General features: G+C 35.5%; 1 protein-coding gene across 1 annotated transcript; it reads left to right on the top strand.

Annotated features, from left to right (window-relative positions):
- Positions 1 to 3427: 3427 nt before the first annotated feature.
- Positions 3428 to 4909, top strand: LOC149481022 (uncharacterized). Its single transcript, XM_089706007.1, has one exon. It carries the CDS (start codon positions 3469 to 3471, stop codon positions 4891 to 4893), a length of 1425 nt encoding a protein of 474 aa, XP_089562133.1. The 5' UTR covers positions 3428 to 3468; the 3' UTR covers positions 4894 to 4909.
- Positions 4910 to 14797: the final 9888 nt, after the last annotated feature.

Genomic DNA, 14797 nt, shown 5'->3' on the forward strand with positions numbered 1-14797 from the left:
CGCGTCACACACGGTGAAGATACTATAATATTTTATCTTAAGATACTGTTATATTTTATATTACAGTATCTTAACGCATCCGGTATCAGCGTTCGGACCATCATTTTTCTTTTTGTCATTGCGTACTAAGACTCCTGTAGAACCGCCATCCTGTTACAAATGACCCACAAAATTTCGCGTCATTTGTAACAGGATGGCGGTTCTACAGGGGTCTTAGTACGCAATGACAAAAAGAAAAATGATGGTCCGAACGCTGATACAGGATGCGTTAAGATACTGTAATATAAAAAATAACAGTATCTTAAGATAAAATATTATAGTTTCTTCACCGTGTGTGACGCGCTTTATACATAAATAGTTCTCCTATATTTTTTAATCACGACCACAGTCAGGTGAAATACCCAGTATATAAAATAGCAAACCGTCGCGTGTATTACTCGTTGCGAGGAACGGTGTGATCCAATGATCCAGTTCAGAGGTCGCCGCGCAGCATCTAGTTAATTCTAGACATGTTCCTAGTTATCTATACTTATGCGCCGTTTAGCATGGATCGCTCTTCCTTATACGTTTAATGCTGTTGTCATATTTCTACTGTTTTATTTTTACTACTAAAATTATTTGTTTCCGTGTTCAATTTTTTTATCTAATGGTAAAAAAATACGCTTTCTGGCAAAGCACGATAGGTAAACATATATATCACAATACTTTATCAAATGAACTAAGTGTAAATAATAGAACATTATTTTATATATTATTATTTTGTAAGTTAAACTCAAGTTTATATGAATTTCATTTCAAAGATTTGTGGTAGCTGTGCTTGACATGCATAGCTTGACCACGGATAAATATAAGATCAGAGAGATCAATTATTAGTTCTTTATTAATATGCGCACAACGCTGTAGAACCGCTGTTAAGTCGGATAAAGTTTTAAAATATCGCATATATCTCACAAAATATTACATGATGTAACACAAAACCATAGCAGCATATTTCAAAATGGATATAGGAGACACAGCGTGCGAACAAGACACAAAGGAAGTGGTAGAACGTCTAAATCAAGAGTGTCACACGGACCTTCGGGCGACATAGCCGCTACAGATAATAAATCGTCCGAGATGACGTCATCAGAAGCTGGTGTCAACAAAAAATAATGAAGCCCCTGAAGCACCATATATGCTCAGATATGCTCGTAGAGGAATTACTATTCTTTTTATTGCAATACCGTTGTTAGAACATGAATTTATTGCTTATACATTCCGTTTTTGTAGGATTGTTTTTGACAATTAGAGGCAGGTGGGTATCATAGAATATTGCAGACATGTGAGAAGTATTTAACCCTGTCAGGGTTTGTAAAACAAGATTTTATATTCTAGAAAGCTTTTGTCTTAATAAAAAAATCGAACGACGTGAAGCAGAATATAGTTTGAGTTAAATTTCGGGATACTGGTGTAAAAATATTGTCCAGGTTGTCAATTTGTCCGGGTAAACACATTTTTTTTTATTTGTATAGAAAGCAATCATCAATCCACGTATTAAAAGGAAGCAACACTACCGTCTATCTCGTCAATCAGAATACAAAGATTGAATTATCAAACTAAATTAACTTGTCTATCGTTCCAACGAATTACCTCACATTACGCTCGAATCACTATACCATTATTCATTACACGCACTTACGTGATATACTTTCACTGGATAAAACTCCGGAGACATCTGCCGAAGGGAAGCGAATCAATTTAAATCCACATTTCCCGCCATTAAATACCTCGGTGCCGGTGTACAGTTGGGTACAAAATGTAGAACATCGATTTAAAACTATTAAAGGTGTATAATTTTTTAAAGTAATTTGCAAATCGAACAAGTATCTGCTGATTATTTTTGACAGAAATATTTGAAAGCATAGCATAGAGTCCTTTAATATCCTTCTTATTATAAACAAATAAATACTCATCTCCCTCTGGCCGTTGCTGGTTGGTTGCTGCAATTATTGTTAACGCATTGTTGCCCTCATTCCGCTGTATCCATTTTTCTTCTTTGGGCTAAGTTGTCGTCGTTGTATTAGCCGTGGGACGTAAACTGCTGGACAAAAGCCTTCCTCAAAGATTACCACCATGACAGGTCTAAGGAATTTTTGATAATATCAGTACTATATTAAAAACAGTCTCATATACTGACAAAAACTTTCTATACTTAATATTAAATAGGAACATCATAAAATAAGGCTAGACAAACCTAATAAATTAATAAAAATACTCTATAATAAAACTTGATCTTTGCGAGTGTACCTCCCCTGTCGTTCGCGCGCTCCCGTTAAGTCTATGCCTCGTGTTGTCAATGCCTCTTCGTAAATAGAGCTTCCTGCAAATACTTTAAAGTTATTACTTTACATAAACATTGCCGACATCTATTCTGTGAAACGCGACCGTGGGATTTTTTATGGATATTGGTTTTATTAAATAAACGTTTCGTTATACAATAAGTTGTTAATCGATATACCTAGTGTTTCATTGACAATAATTTTCATTATTGGCGTTTTCTAGTTTCGACTACCATATTTTAAACATTTGATCGTAAACGGAAAATGTAAAACAATCTGTCACCACCAGTAATTAATTACCGAAAAATTGAGCATTACATTTATTTATTTATTTTACGGCTATAATAAATCTTGAAAGATACAACTTTACTATAGGATGCTATTGTCACAGATAATAAAATACTTATAGGTACTAGTATTGTCATCATTTAGTCTGGTCCTAGGAAAAATATTAAAATTTATATTTTTTCTAAATCTATAATATAAATCTGACTATTTCTACTTTTATCGGATAAAAATCAAAACTTTTTAAATCGCAAGAAATATTTTTAAGAAGTCTCCAGCAAAATAGTTAGGTAACTGCCTGGGTTTTGAGTTTGAGTTTGAGTTGAGATTGAAACTTATCAAGATGATGTAGATGTACCAAATGATCCAGAGCAGTTAATACTTTGATTGATATAGAACGACTTCACTATAACCTGGTCTGTGCATAGTAATAATTTATAAGCACAGATAAGATAAAGACCAGTATTCCATCTTAACTTCAATACGACAATAGAATTCAACCTTATCATTTATTTTATTTGTTTAAGTGCACCATATGATTGATTTATTATTTGTTTTTAAATTCTTTCGCTTATAATTTCCTTGGCTATGTTTGCGTAAAGTTACTGTAATTTAGATAATCTGTATTTTTCTTTTGACAGTTGTAGTTTGGCGGGAAATTGTTTTTTTTTTTTTTTTTTTTTTTTGACATTTAAATTGTTCGATCTTTGTTGTGTCGGAGAAAACACGTGCCATTGAGATTTTTGTTAATTAAATTGTTGAGAACACTCTTTTTTAGTGTAAACTGGTAGTGATAACCAAATCTGTGATTGTCTCTATATATATATTGGGGTAAGCGTTTATTTACTAACTTTCCTCACCCATCATGAATCCTGATCCTCCCGACCCTGGTAAACCTCCTGACATCCAGGGTGAGGTGATGGAAGCGGAGCACACAAGTAATAAAAGACAGCGGTCAGAGCCATCCGTTGCTGATACAGATATTATCCCGTCTAAAAGACACGTAACAGCTACTAACTACGCGATCGCATCCTCTCAAAGTTTATATGTGGATCCCATTTTATCTAATCCCATTACATATTCCGACAATGACAGTGGTCCGTTTATTGTTTATGTGTCCCGTACAGAGGCCGATCCTGCGGCGGGTCTAACTATTAGGCCGATTAAATTTGGTTCATTCTTATACAATAATCGAGTAGCTAATATTGCTAAAGATGGAGTTAAAGCTATTGGACGAAATAAAATTTCTGTACAATTCAATACCGCTTGTGACGCAAATAATTTTATAAATTTCCCCCCTCTTAAAGATTCAAATTACCAAGCCTCCATTCCAACTTTTCACATCACTCGTATGGGCATTGTCAAAGGTGTCCCTACGGAGTGGTCTATGGAAGAATTTATCAGCCATGTGGATTTCCCAGGTGGAAGAGGCAAAATATTGAAAGCCAGACGGCTTAATAAAAAAATTAGAATAGATGGTGTTACTTCATGGTCACCATCTCAAACCGTTGTTTTGACCTTTCAGGGCCAAGTTCGCCCAGACAGAATTTACTGCCTTTTTAATTCCATGCCAGTAGAGGTATACCAATACCCTACAGTTCAATGCTATAAATGCTGTCGGTTTGGACATGTACGCGATCAATGCCGCTCCAAGGAACGCTGTTTCAAATGTTCACAGGCCCACTTGGGTGACTCTTGTCCAACTCTAGAATCTAATGCAACATGCCTTCACTGTACTGGTAAGCATTATGCAACTGATAAGAAATGCCCTGAGCAATCCAGACAAAAGGCCATTAAGCAATTAATGGCATCCGAAGGGATATCATTTGAGGAGGCTTCTAAAGTCATCCCATCAACACGTAGGTCCTACGCTGAGAATACCCAGATTCAGAATACACTATCTGTGAACTCCCAAAGCCTCCCCTCTTCCCAATTTAACCCTCCTATCCAATCAACTCCTAATATTTCATATAGAAAAACTGTCACTCAGACCCCACGTTCCCGCGCCCCTCTTGGTAAGTCTTATGATAAAGCTGTACATCAATCCATCATCCGTGAACCCTCCTCCTCCCTTTCCAATGGTTGTGCTTTCCCTAATACAGGCTCTTCTCCTCCTTTTGATGAACATCTTCTTAATATGTGTTTGTCATTTATAGAAACTTTACTTTCTTACCCCCACCAGTTACCGTCCAACGTTGCCCAAAGACTATCCCGCTTCTCATCAATTCTTAATTATGGATCTAGTGTTTCTACAATGGAACGCTCAGAGTATCCGTCCCAAGAAGCATGAGATTTTCGATTTGATAACCAATCATAAACCTCTGGTTCTTGCTATCTCAGAGACATGGTTATTGCCCGGTTCTCGCTTTAGGGTTCCAGGGTATTCCTGTCTTAGAGATGACAGAGCTGATGGTTATGCTGGCTGCGCTCTGATCTTGAATAACAGTATTTCCTTCTCACACATTTCACTTCCCCACCATGGCTGTAACTTTAATGCAGTTGCAGCTAGAGTTGCTAATATTTCTGTCTTATGTGTTTATATCCCTCATCCCCATTCTAGTTTTATTCCTGAGCTTTCCCTAATCATCTCCTCTCTCCCTCCTCCGATCCTTATTATGGGTGACTTTAACGGGCACCATACTTCTTGGGGTTCGTACATGTGCGACTCCTTTGGATACCTTTTGGTTGACCTCTTTGAAGATCTGAATATGTGTATTATTAACGATTGCCTACCTACACGGAGAGTCTCCCCAGTACAAAACCCTAACACTGTAGTGGACTTAACTATTTGTTCTTCCATTTTAGCTCCTTCCTTTTCATGTTCTACACTTTCCTCTACCCATGGCAGTGATCATTTTCCAATTCTCATCTCCTGCTCCCGCATAGTCCATGTTCCCACTAGAACATTTCCACCTTTGCTCAAATTTAAATTAGGTAATGCTGACTGGGAGAAATTTACTAACTCCCTTGAGTCCAAAATAAGTAACCTCCCAAATGCATCTCTTGAGAATTGTCTGGAATGTTATTCCCTTTTCGTCAACTGTCTCGATGCCACTGCTTCCGAATCCTTTCCGTTGAAATCCTATTCCACATCGTCTATTAAGAAGCTATCTCCTCCCTGGTGGGATCATGAGTGTACTAACGTGGTTAAAGAGCGTAAAGAAGCCGAATTAAATTATAATTCCATTATGTCGAATGAGAACTTTATTCATTATAAGAAAGTTGCAGCACGCGCTAAACGGCTGCTATCTAAAAAGAAGAAAGAGGGCTGGATTCGATTCTGTGAGAACTTATCTCCCAAAACACCACCATCACTGATGTGGAATAGTATTCGGCGTTTCCGTGGAGCTTTAAATGATAAAAATAGAATATCCAACAATTCAGATATTTGGATTGATGATTTTATTGACAAACTATCCCCACCATTTGTTCCCTCTTTTGACCATTTTCCTTGTCCTCCCCATAATGTAGTATCGCACGACAGTATGGATTGCCCTTTCACCTTGCAAGAACTTATTACGGTTCTTGACGGCTTAAAAGACTCATCCCCTGGGGTTGATGGTATACCATATTCTTTTCTTTGCAAATCTGGCGATCAGACTAAATCTTATTTTCTAAATTTAATTAATATCTTCTTTTTACACGCTATCATTCCCGATTCTTGGAAAACACAGCTTATTATCCCTATTCCTAAACCCGGCAAGGACCCTCTTAGCCCCAATTCCTATAGACCAATCGCACTGTCTTCTACCTTAGCCAAAATCTCTGAACACCTTATTAAAAATCGCCTGGAGTGGCTTGTCGAAAATAGGGGCCTCCTATCTAGTTCTCAATTTGGCTTTAGAAAAGGCTTAAGTGTGCTGGATAGTCTTAGTATTTTAACCACTGACATACGCTCCTCTTTTCACAACAAACAGTACCTAGTGGGTGTATTTTTGGATGTAGTTTCAGCGTACGATAATGTTCTTCTTCCAGTGCTCAGACAGAAAATGTTACAGCTGAGTTTGCCTGAGAGGATGATACATTTCATCTTCAACTTATTAATGTTGAGGACAATACAGGTACGCTCTTCTAAAGATACATCTACTAGACTTATATTCAAGGGACTCCCTCAGGGTTCCGTTTTGAGTCCACTACTATATTCTATCTACACCTGGGATTTGGATAAAGCTATCCCATCTTATTGTAGTGTTTTGCAATACGCAGATGATATAGCGCTATATGCTTCGTCAGAGAATATGGATGTGATTACCTTCAGACTTAACAGTGCTTTAGCTTATCTGGAGAATTGGATGAACGATCATGGCTTGTCACTATCGCCCGGCAAAAGCAATGTAGTTGTGTTCACAAAAAAACGTTTGATACCACAGCCAGTTATACTACTTGAAAACTCCTCAATCCCGGTAGTCAACAAGATTAAATTTCTAGGGGTGGTGCTTGACCAAAAGTTGAATGGTATGGCTCACACTAACTACATTTCTCAAAAGTGCGAGAAGGGTATCAATGTTTTACGCTCCTTATCTGGTGTTTGGTGGGGATCACATCCATATTGTCAAAAACTAGTATATAATGCTATCATTCGGAGTCATTTGGATTATGCGTCGTTCATATTAGAACCTTGTAATAAGACAGCTATAGTAAAATTGGATAGAATTCAATACAAATGTCTGCGAATCATTATAGGGGCTATGAAGTCTACCCCAGTCAATGCCCTCCAGGTGGAATGTGTTGACCCTCCCTTACCTCTCCGCCGGCAATATCTGGCAGACAAATATTTCTTTCGGCTAATTCAATTATCTTCCCATCCCCTTCTCCCTAAAATCCGTAATCTCCTTCACATGCTCACCTTAAATAATCTCCGTCGGCCATCTGATTTTCCATGCCTACTTAAAAGCCTTATTAAATTTAATCGCCTCCCGGATCCAACATGCCAATTTAGTATCCATCCTTTATATTCAACTCCGTTTCATGCTTTAGTTTTTAACCCCAACCTTAGTTTGAGTTGTGGTATTCAAAAATATGCTCCCGATTCTAATGTTGCTTTTAATTTTATGGTTGCCTCTCACTGGCGTGGTTATAATCTTTTTTTCACGGATGCATCAAAAGTGGCAAAACATCTTGCTGTAGGGGTTGCTGTATGGCACCATAATTCTAACACTATTTTACAATTTAAATGTCCCCCTCAATCCTCTGTTTTCACAGGTGAAGCCACGGCTATCCTGGAGGCTCTGAATTTTATCAACTCTCATAATCTCCAAAATTCTGTAATCTTTTCAGACTCTCTCAGCTGCCTTCAGACTATTACTTCTAACCCTTTCCGTTCTAAGTCTAAATTTCCTATTATCTTTCTTATTAAATCCACACTTTATGACTGTTTCAGGAAAGGACTTCAAGTAGATCTAGTACACATTCCTAGCCATTCCGGTATTATAGGCAATGAGAAAGCTGACGTTTTGGCTAAATCAGCCATCCAACATGGTACTCTCGAACATTACTACAATTATGCCCATGATCTCTCTTCTCTTTCTAAGGATCGTTTGGATTATACATGGAACAGTCAGTGGAAAAATTCTACTAAAGGGAAATTTTATAGAGATATTCAACCCTCAATTCCATGTAAGCCCTGGTTCTTCCGTTTCCCTAATATAGACAAGCCTACTGTTTCCACCATTTGCCGCCTCCGTTTAGGTCACAATACCACTCCTACCCATTTATTTAAAATTCATGTCCGTGATCATTCGATCTGTGAGTGTGGTTTAGACGAGGGAAGTTACGATCATTTATTCTTTGTTTGCCCAAAGCTTCGTATCTCACTTCTGGATATCCTCCCCCCAGATGTTCCCCTCCCTACTAATTTTAAGTGTTTACTTTGTCTTGTCCCTACCTCATTTGTCAATATCCTATCAAAATTTATCAATTTTAACAATATAAAATTTTGAACCCCATCCAAGTACCTATATCTATTTTATGTTATGCTTTTGTGATGTGTTGTGTTGTCTATAACTAATATTTGTTCTTTGTCAGGTTATACAGCTCCATGTAAGAATTCTATGAGTAAACAAAACTGAACCATCTCAATCGTGATTTTTCCTTAGCACAGAGTATGCTAAACATGAGCATTAACTTAAACTGACCATCCGTTCAAAACTTGACATTGGCAGAATCCGTCCTCACTGGGATCGGGAGTTGCCATTTGCTAAAAAGAAGAAGAAGAAGAAGACATTTAAATTTAGTTCGAATGTTCAGTCAATAATTATTCGTATATAGGTTGTGGATTGCATTCAATCAAGAGTGAAATTTAAAATGAAATAAAATAAGGAACTAAAATTTTACACCTACTTTATTTTAAAAGTACATCTTTCCACTTACTAACGATGACAAAGAAAACTATTAAAAGTACGCAAAATAACAAACAACATTCATCGACGTAAAGCGTCTGTAAGTATCCCTTCAATATTTATAACATTATTTTCAATTTACAAGGAAACCTATCATCCATATCGTAAAATAATATTGAAACCAGCGTTCCCAGTTATCGCTCGGAGCGAAAATATAGTCAAACTGCTTTGAACTCGAGTTTTCGCAATCTAAGTGTTTCCGTGCCAATAAATAAATTCGTAGAAAGGCTGGATGGTCCATTTGTACGATAGACATGAAAACAGCGAACCATCAATGTTTATTTCAGCGTAATGTCAAACTTGTCCGCAGGCATCACGGGCTGGGTTGTGTCCACAATGGCAGCTTTAGGAACTAATATTTTGACTTGGATTTTGGAGTGAATTCAACAATGTCGTGTAAGTTAATTGCGAAGTTTTATATACTATATTTAATATTTTACGTTATTCGGTATTTTGGGTAGTACATATATTATTCGATATCATTTGAATAGAATATGTTTTCATTGTGAAAAAAAATTGTTTTATACACAAACCTACACACATCTTATACCATCAGTTATTTGACTTAAAATAATAGAGCCATAAGGCCAGGCTTTGTATTAAGTTTTCACAAGTCGTTTTAATTTAGTTTTACTTATCTCTTATTTTCATTGTGTATTGTCGTGTTATTCCTAGTTGAAGATTAATCACAGGTTAAACAAAATGTAACCTATATAATGAACCGCACTTTGACCCACGTATACCTATCATATCTGCCCAACAAATCCCCAACCATTGTAGAACAGCTCTAGGTGATCTGGCTGATGCAACATTAGCGCGGGAACGAGCCTCAAGCGAGAAGATATCGCCAACTAGGTGTGCAGACAGACGGATCGACTTAATTATCATGGCTGCGAGCGCTGCGTCAACGGGCCCTGATAAACGTGCCGTGCTCTGAGCTGTCTGACGTGCCTTTATATTCAACAGCATCCTCGGTGATGTATATCTTCAACGGTATTTCGAAATAGGGGTGTTATTGAATATTTAATGTGTCGATAAATTTGCTTGAATTAAATCTTGAATACACACGACACACACGTTGATTGTGGTAGTAGCTAAAACCAACAAAAATTAGTTTCTCAATGATTTTCTTTAAATTGAAAGATTTTATATTGCGCATACATAACATATAAATAAATATTAAATGTATACATCGCGCTCATATGAGTAAATAACTGATCAACGCGGGTTGATTGCACTGCGCTTTTGTGGTTCATTCGTATCGATTGCAGCGTGTGTTTATTTTAAAGCCTCATTGACGATAGTACAAATAATTTCATTTTGAAAATAATTTTTGCAATTACTTTTTTCACCCTCTACTAAGCGAGTACTAAACATTCGTAGTACACTGATATTTATTAGGTAGTGACTTGAACATCGCTACGTCAATTTTGCAAAATGTTCGTCCTGTCCATCCGATAATAATTCATCTATTCTGGCGTGATTCATCATTTCATCCGTACACTAAACCGGGCAATTTTTAAAAGTAAAACGAATTAAAAACAATCACTCAACAAATTCGCAACCCGTTATTGTCATAGGTCACACCGCACACGGATCCAGCAATCTGGAAATAGAAGTAACAGTTATAGCGAACAATGCCCACACAAATCAGACAGGATTCCAAATACTATCGCAGCATGGTCCAAACATTTGCATCGCGGGTTGCGTGTAGACGCCCACTGCGGTGCAGTACTGTGCAATCGTCGGACATATCGGCATAGCATTAGCGCTGTAACACGTATTGAATTTCTCCATCTTCACACTATGTTGCTATTTATTGTTGGGGATTGTTGCTAGTGTCCAAAACTAGAAACTAGGAAAACTGTATCTCAGGGATTTGCATTGTGTATTAATGAATCTTAACATTTTTGTTAGGGGACCCACAATGAAAGCTTTGTAGGACGTGTTTGAAAAATATCCTGAAATACTTAAATACTTTTTTTTATCTATTTTGAATCCTATGTAGATTTGTTTTATTTTTAAATTGATATTTATTCGTTTGTAGGTTAGGTTAGGTTAAGCAAAGCATGTATATATCGATGGTATGTTAACAGTATAGTTATATCAAAAAATTACGGCTGATCAAGAGCAGATTAAAACAGACCAAAAGCCCGATCGATTTCCGTATTCACGTAGAAACCACATAACAAACGACACACATAACCTCATACAATTTAACGGAGTTTTAGCTCTCGCATTACCAAACAAGTACACTGACATTCCAGTAATTGATCGATGGGTAAGTCGATCTGTAACACGATCCGAGTGATCATCTGTCGGAGTTCGGACCTTGGTTTCTTACGGAATATGCCCGTCAAGCGTGTCTTGCTGTGTTTACTAATTTACGGTCTAGATGTAAATTATGTTTGCGCTGATGATGTACACGTTTGGTAGAGTTTTTAATTATAAGGTTTATTTTAATTGAACTCAATTGATGGAATATAAACAAATATTAAGACGCGTTAATTTACGCTCCGTTTTGCAAAATAAAATCCAAAATTCTAATAAATACAATTCTATGTTTTTATTTTTATTTTTATAAATAGTATATTATTTTTATAATAATACTAACTAACTTACCTTAATATACAGACAGTCCTTAATTTCTTTTTTTACTTATAAATGACATTTCAACCAAAATTTACTTTTAGATATTTCTCTACTCATCCCGTAGCAACTACGAGTACATACATATTACATACTACATTTGAGAACTACCTAGTCACACAAAATTATATTAAAATACCTTATATATCAAATATAATACTTATTTGTTGAAAAGGATTCAATGTTTATACCATGCATGTGCAATAAATTTAAATTCAAAATGATAAGATGGCTCAATTTGCCATACGCACATCGTTTGCAAGCTCATTATCAATTCAAGACACAGTAAAGCAATATAGGATTCTGCGTAGGCGATCCTCGTCCTAACGTAGAACGACAATCATCTCTAAACCTCATACATTATTTATTTGTGTCATTATAAACGCTTATGCACAAAGATGCCCTTATCATAACGCGCAATGTATTGTAAAATAATAATTTCTATTCGTCAAACGTTTTTGTGAAGATACGCAATTATGGTCAAAAGGCGTTTATGTCAACTTTACTGCCAAAGTGACGTACTATACGTTTTATGAATATGTTAGTGCAGTTTTTGTGGTATAAATCAAGTTGATGGTTACTTTCTTTGGAGTAAATTTGGTATGATGTGTCTGCGAGAGCTGCTAAAGAATGTAAAACCAAATTTGGTAATATTTAAAATGTCTCACCGGAAATGGTATTCCTAAAGTAGTTTTAAATTATGATTGTACGGCAAGATTAGAAAGACTACTAATAAGAAAATAGACTTATAGATATTCTAGGTGGACAGTCTTCTCAAATTAGTAATAAATACGTCAAAATATTCGTATATAACTACATCCACCTATCTAATTCGTAATAACATTTCAATATCCACGGAACTATAACCATATTATAAAATGCGAATAAAAAAATGTAACTTTAATATTTTAAGTGAATCAACCACAAAACCTACATCCTTACAATCTATTTTACCCCTATTATAATACTAATACGTGAACAATATTCATGTTATTAAGTTTCCAATACTCTTCGATAAATTACCACAATCGCAATGACTTGCAAATCATCGTACCTATGTATTTAATAATTCATTGCACTGCCTTATCACAAAGACGGTAGTATAAAAACTTGCTATTTATCCTATGAACAGCTGATTGGTTGAGATTAAATCATGAATTTGCATGATGCTTCCTTATTTGTAGATCGAGTTCTGTATCTTCCTTTATAATTACTCGCAATAAGGCGTGATCGGTATAGAAATAATTCGGAATATTACATAGTATATTGCGTACTGCTGAGAGGAAAATCTGCTTTGCTACTTGTATTTTATGCACGCAGAATATATATTAGCAAGGGTCTACTATTTGTATTTTAGCATCCATACAATCTACTTTCCATTTTCAGAAAAAATAAAAAAATAAAACATTTTTTTTATGAGCTCAATAGTTTGTAAAATTATAGCATAGGATTTATTTTTATCTGATAAAGAATCTACACGTTCAGAATAACCTATTCGTGAAAGAAAATAAAAATATTTTTGTTACGTAATATACAATCAATACCAGAAGCTTCTGCACTTGAATGTACATGATTATAATTTAAATGCCTCGATGGTGTATCTGTACGTGTTATGATAATATTCATTATTTCTGTGATGTTTATGATCAATGTGGACATCTACGCAGTACTTTAATTCTACCTAATCTTGTGATTGTTTTACGAAAGTTTAACACAAATACCTTTTAAAAACACAGAATAATTATTGTTAATTCTTTTGATTTCTCATAAAATAATTTTGAATTTAAGACAGATTTGTTTGCTAGATCTTTAAATTCATATGCTGTCTTGATTCTTTTTCATATCCGAGAGACTAGAGAGTAACCGAACGTTCATAATCATAATAATGGAAACAAGATTGATCTTAAAATCCATAAATTTAACTAAATTTAACACGGTTCGCAAAATATCATGAAAATGTATTCACGCGTAATATTTATCACTGGACTATAATAAAATTATCAGTTGCAACGCAACACGTTTACGCAATAACCTACACCCCAATGCTTTGGTTATAAAATTAGCTGACATCTGAATGGTAAGTATGACTATAATATCTTGTTAATACAGCTATTTCTATATAAATAATATCACTAGCGGCTAGTGAGAGCAGGCTGTAGAATCGCCTTTATTAGTACTTTGTTATTAACGTATTTTGTTGTAGATTTTTCATTGAGATTTTATTTGTACACCTCGGTGATATTCCAACAAATCGGTGATATTTTAACGGCTACAGAGGAACTTCAATATTATGAATTGTTTTTAAAAGTCTTCTACGTTCCAGTAGGAATACAATTACTAATTCTTCAGATTATTATTTTTTTTTGTTTTTCTCAAGACTAGATACGATTCGATTCTGTTTAAATAAATAAATTAACGAATATATAATTATAATAATGAGTAGGAAAGACTTAACGAATCAATATTACGAATTATTATACAATTTAGTGGAAAACGGTAAGCAAAAAGAGCTTTTAAAAACTCCGTACAACCTTGATAAGATGCGATTCTTATCTCATGTTTACGTACATTTACATTCAATACACTATAATTATATATTTATCAGTGCACCACTATCAAGAACATTGAATTAAAAACACAAGGTTCCAAGTTAGCCATTCGAATAATTGCCCATATAAAGTAGGTGAAGCAAACTAACTGTGCCCTGGATATAGAATACAAAGCCACAGGTACGATACATCGGGCTGTGATAACGGCTCTAACCGCGTTATCACCGCGCCCGTCCACTGCGCAGTCGCCACATTCACTCCGAATATACTGCGATCGACCGATTTTGATACTTTATTCGGTGTTTGGTTACACAATAGATTGAACAATTTTGAGTTCATTTGGGGTACTAAAATTAGTTAGTAGTAAGAGTAATGCTTTAAACAAAAGCGTCCCTCGCAGTTGATATTACCACGTGACGAATTTCAGTATAGGCTTTCACCACAATACTAAATATTATATCCTACTTATCAATGTTATACTTTCCGATAATTTCGTATGAAAACAACATATAATAAATCAAAACCATTTCAACAAAGATTTTGACGACATACTCAAGCTAATTTTAATTGTGAACGTTTTTCAATATGCACCACAACT

The sequence above is a fragment of the Colias philodice genome, chromosome 17 (assembly GCF_061535455.1).
Source record: "Colias philodice isolate Cphi_HAF_F1 chromosome 17, ilColPhil1 Martin Lab GWU primary, whole genome shotgun sequence".
Lineage (NCBI taxonomy): Eukaryota > Metazoa > Arthropoda > Insecta > Lepidoptera > Pieridae > Colias > Colias philodice.

Bases quoted from the DNA above. Each gene is read 5' to 3' on its own strand.
- LOC149481022 (XM_089706007.1), top strand. From the start codon at position 3,469: ATGAATCCTGATCCTCCCGACCCTGGTAAACCTCCTGACATCCAGGGT.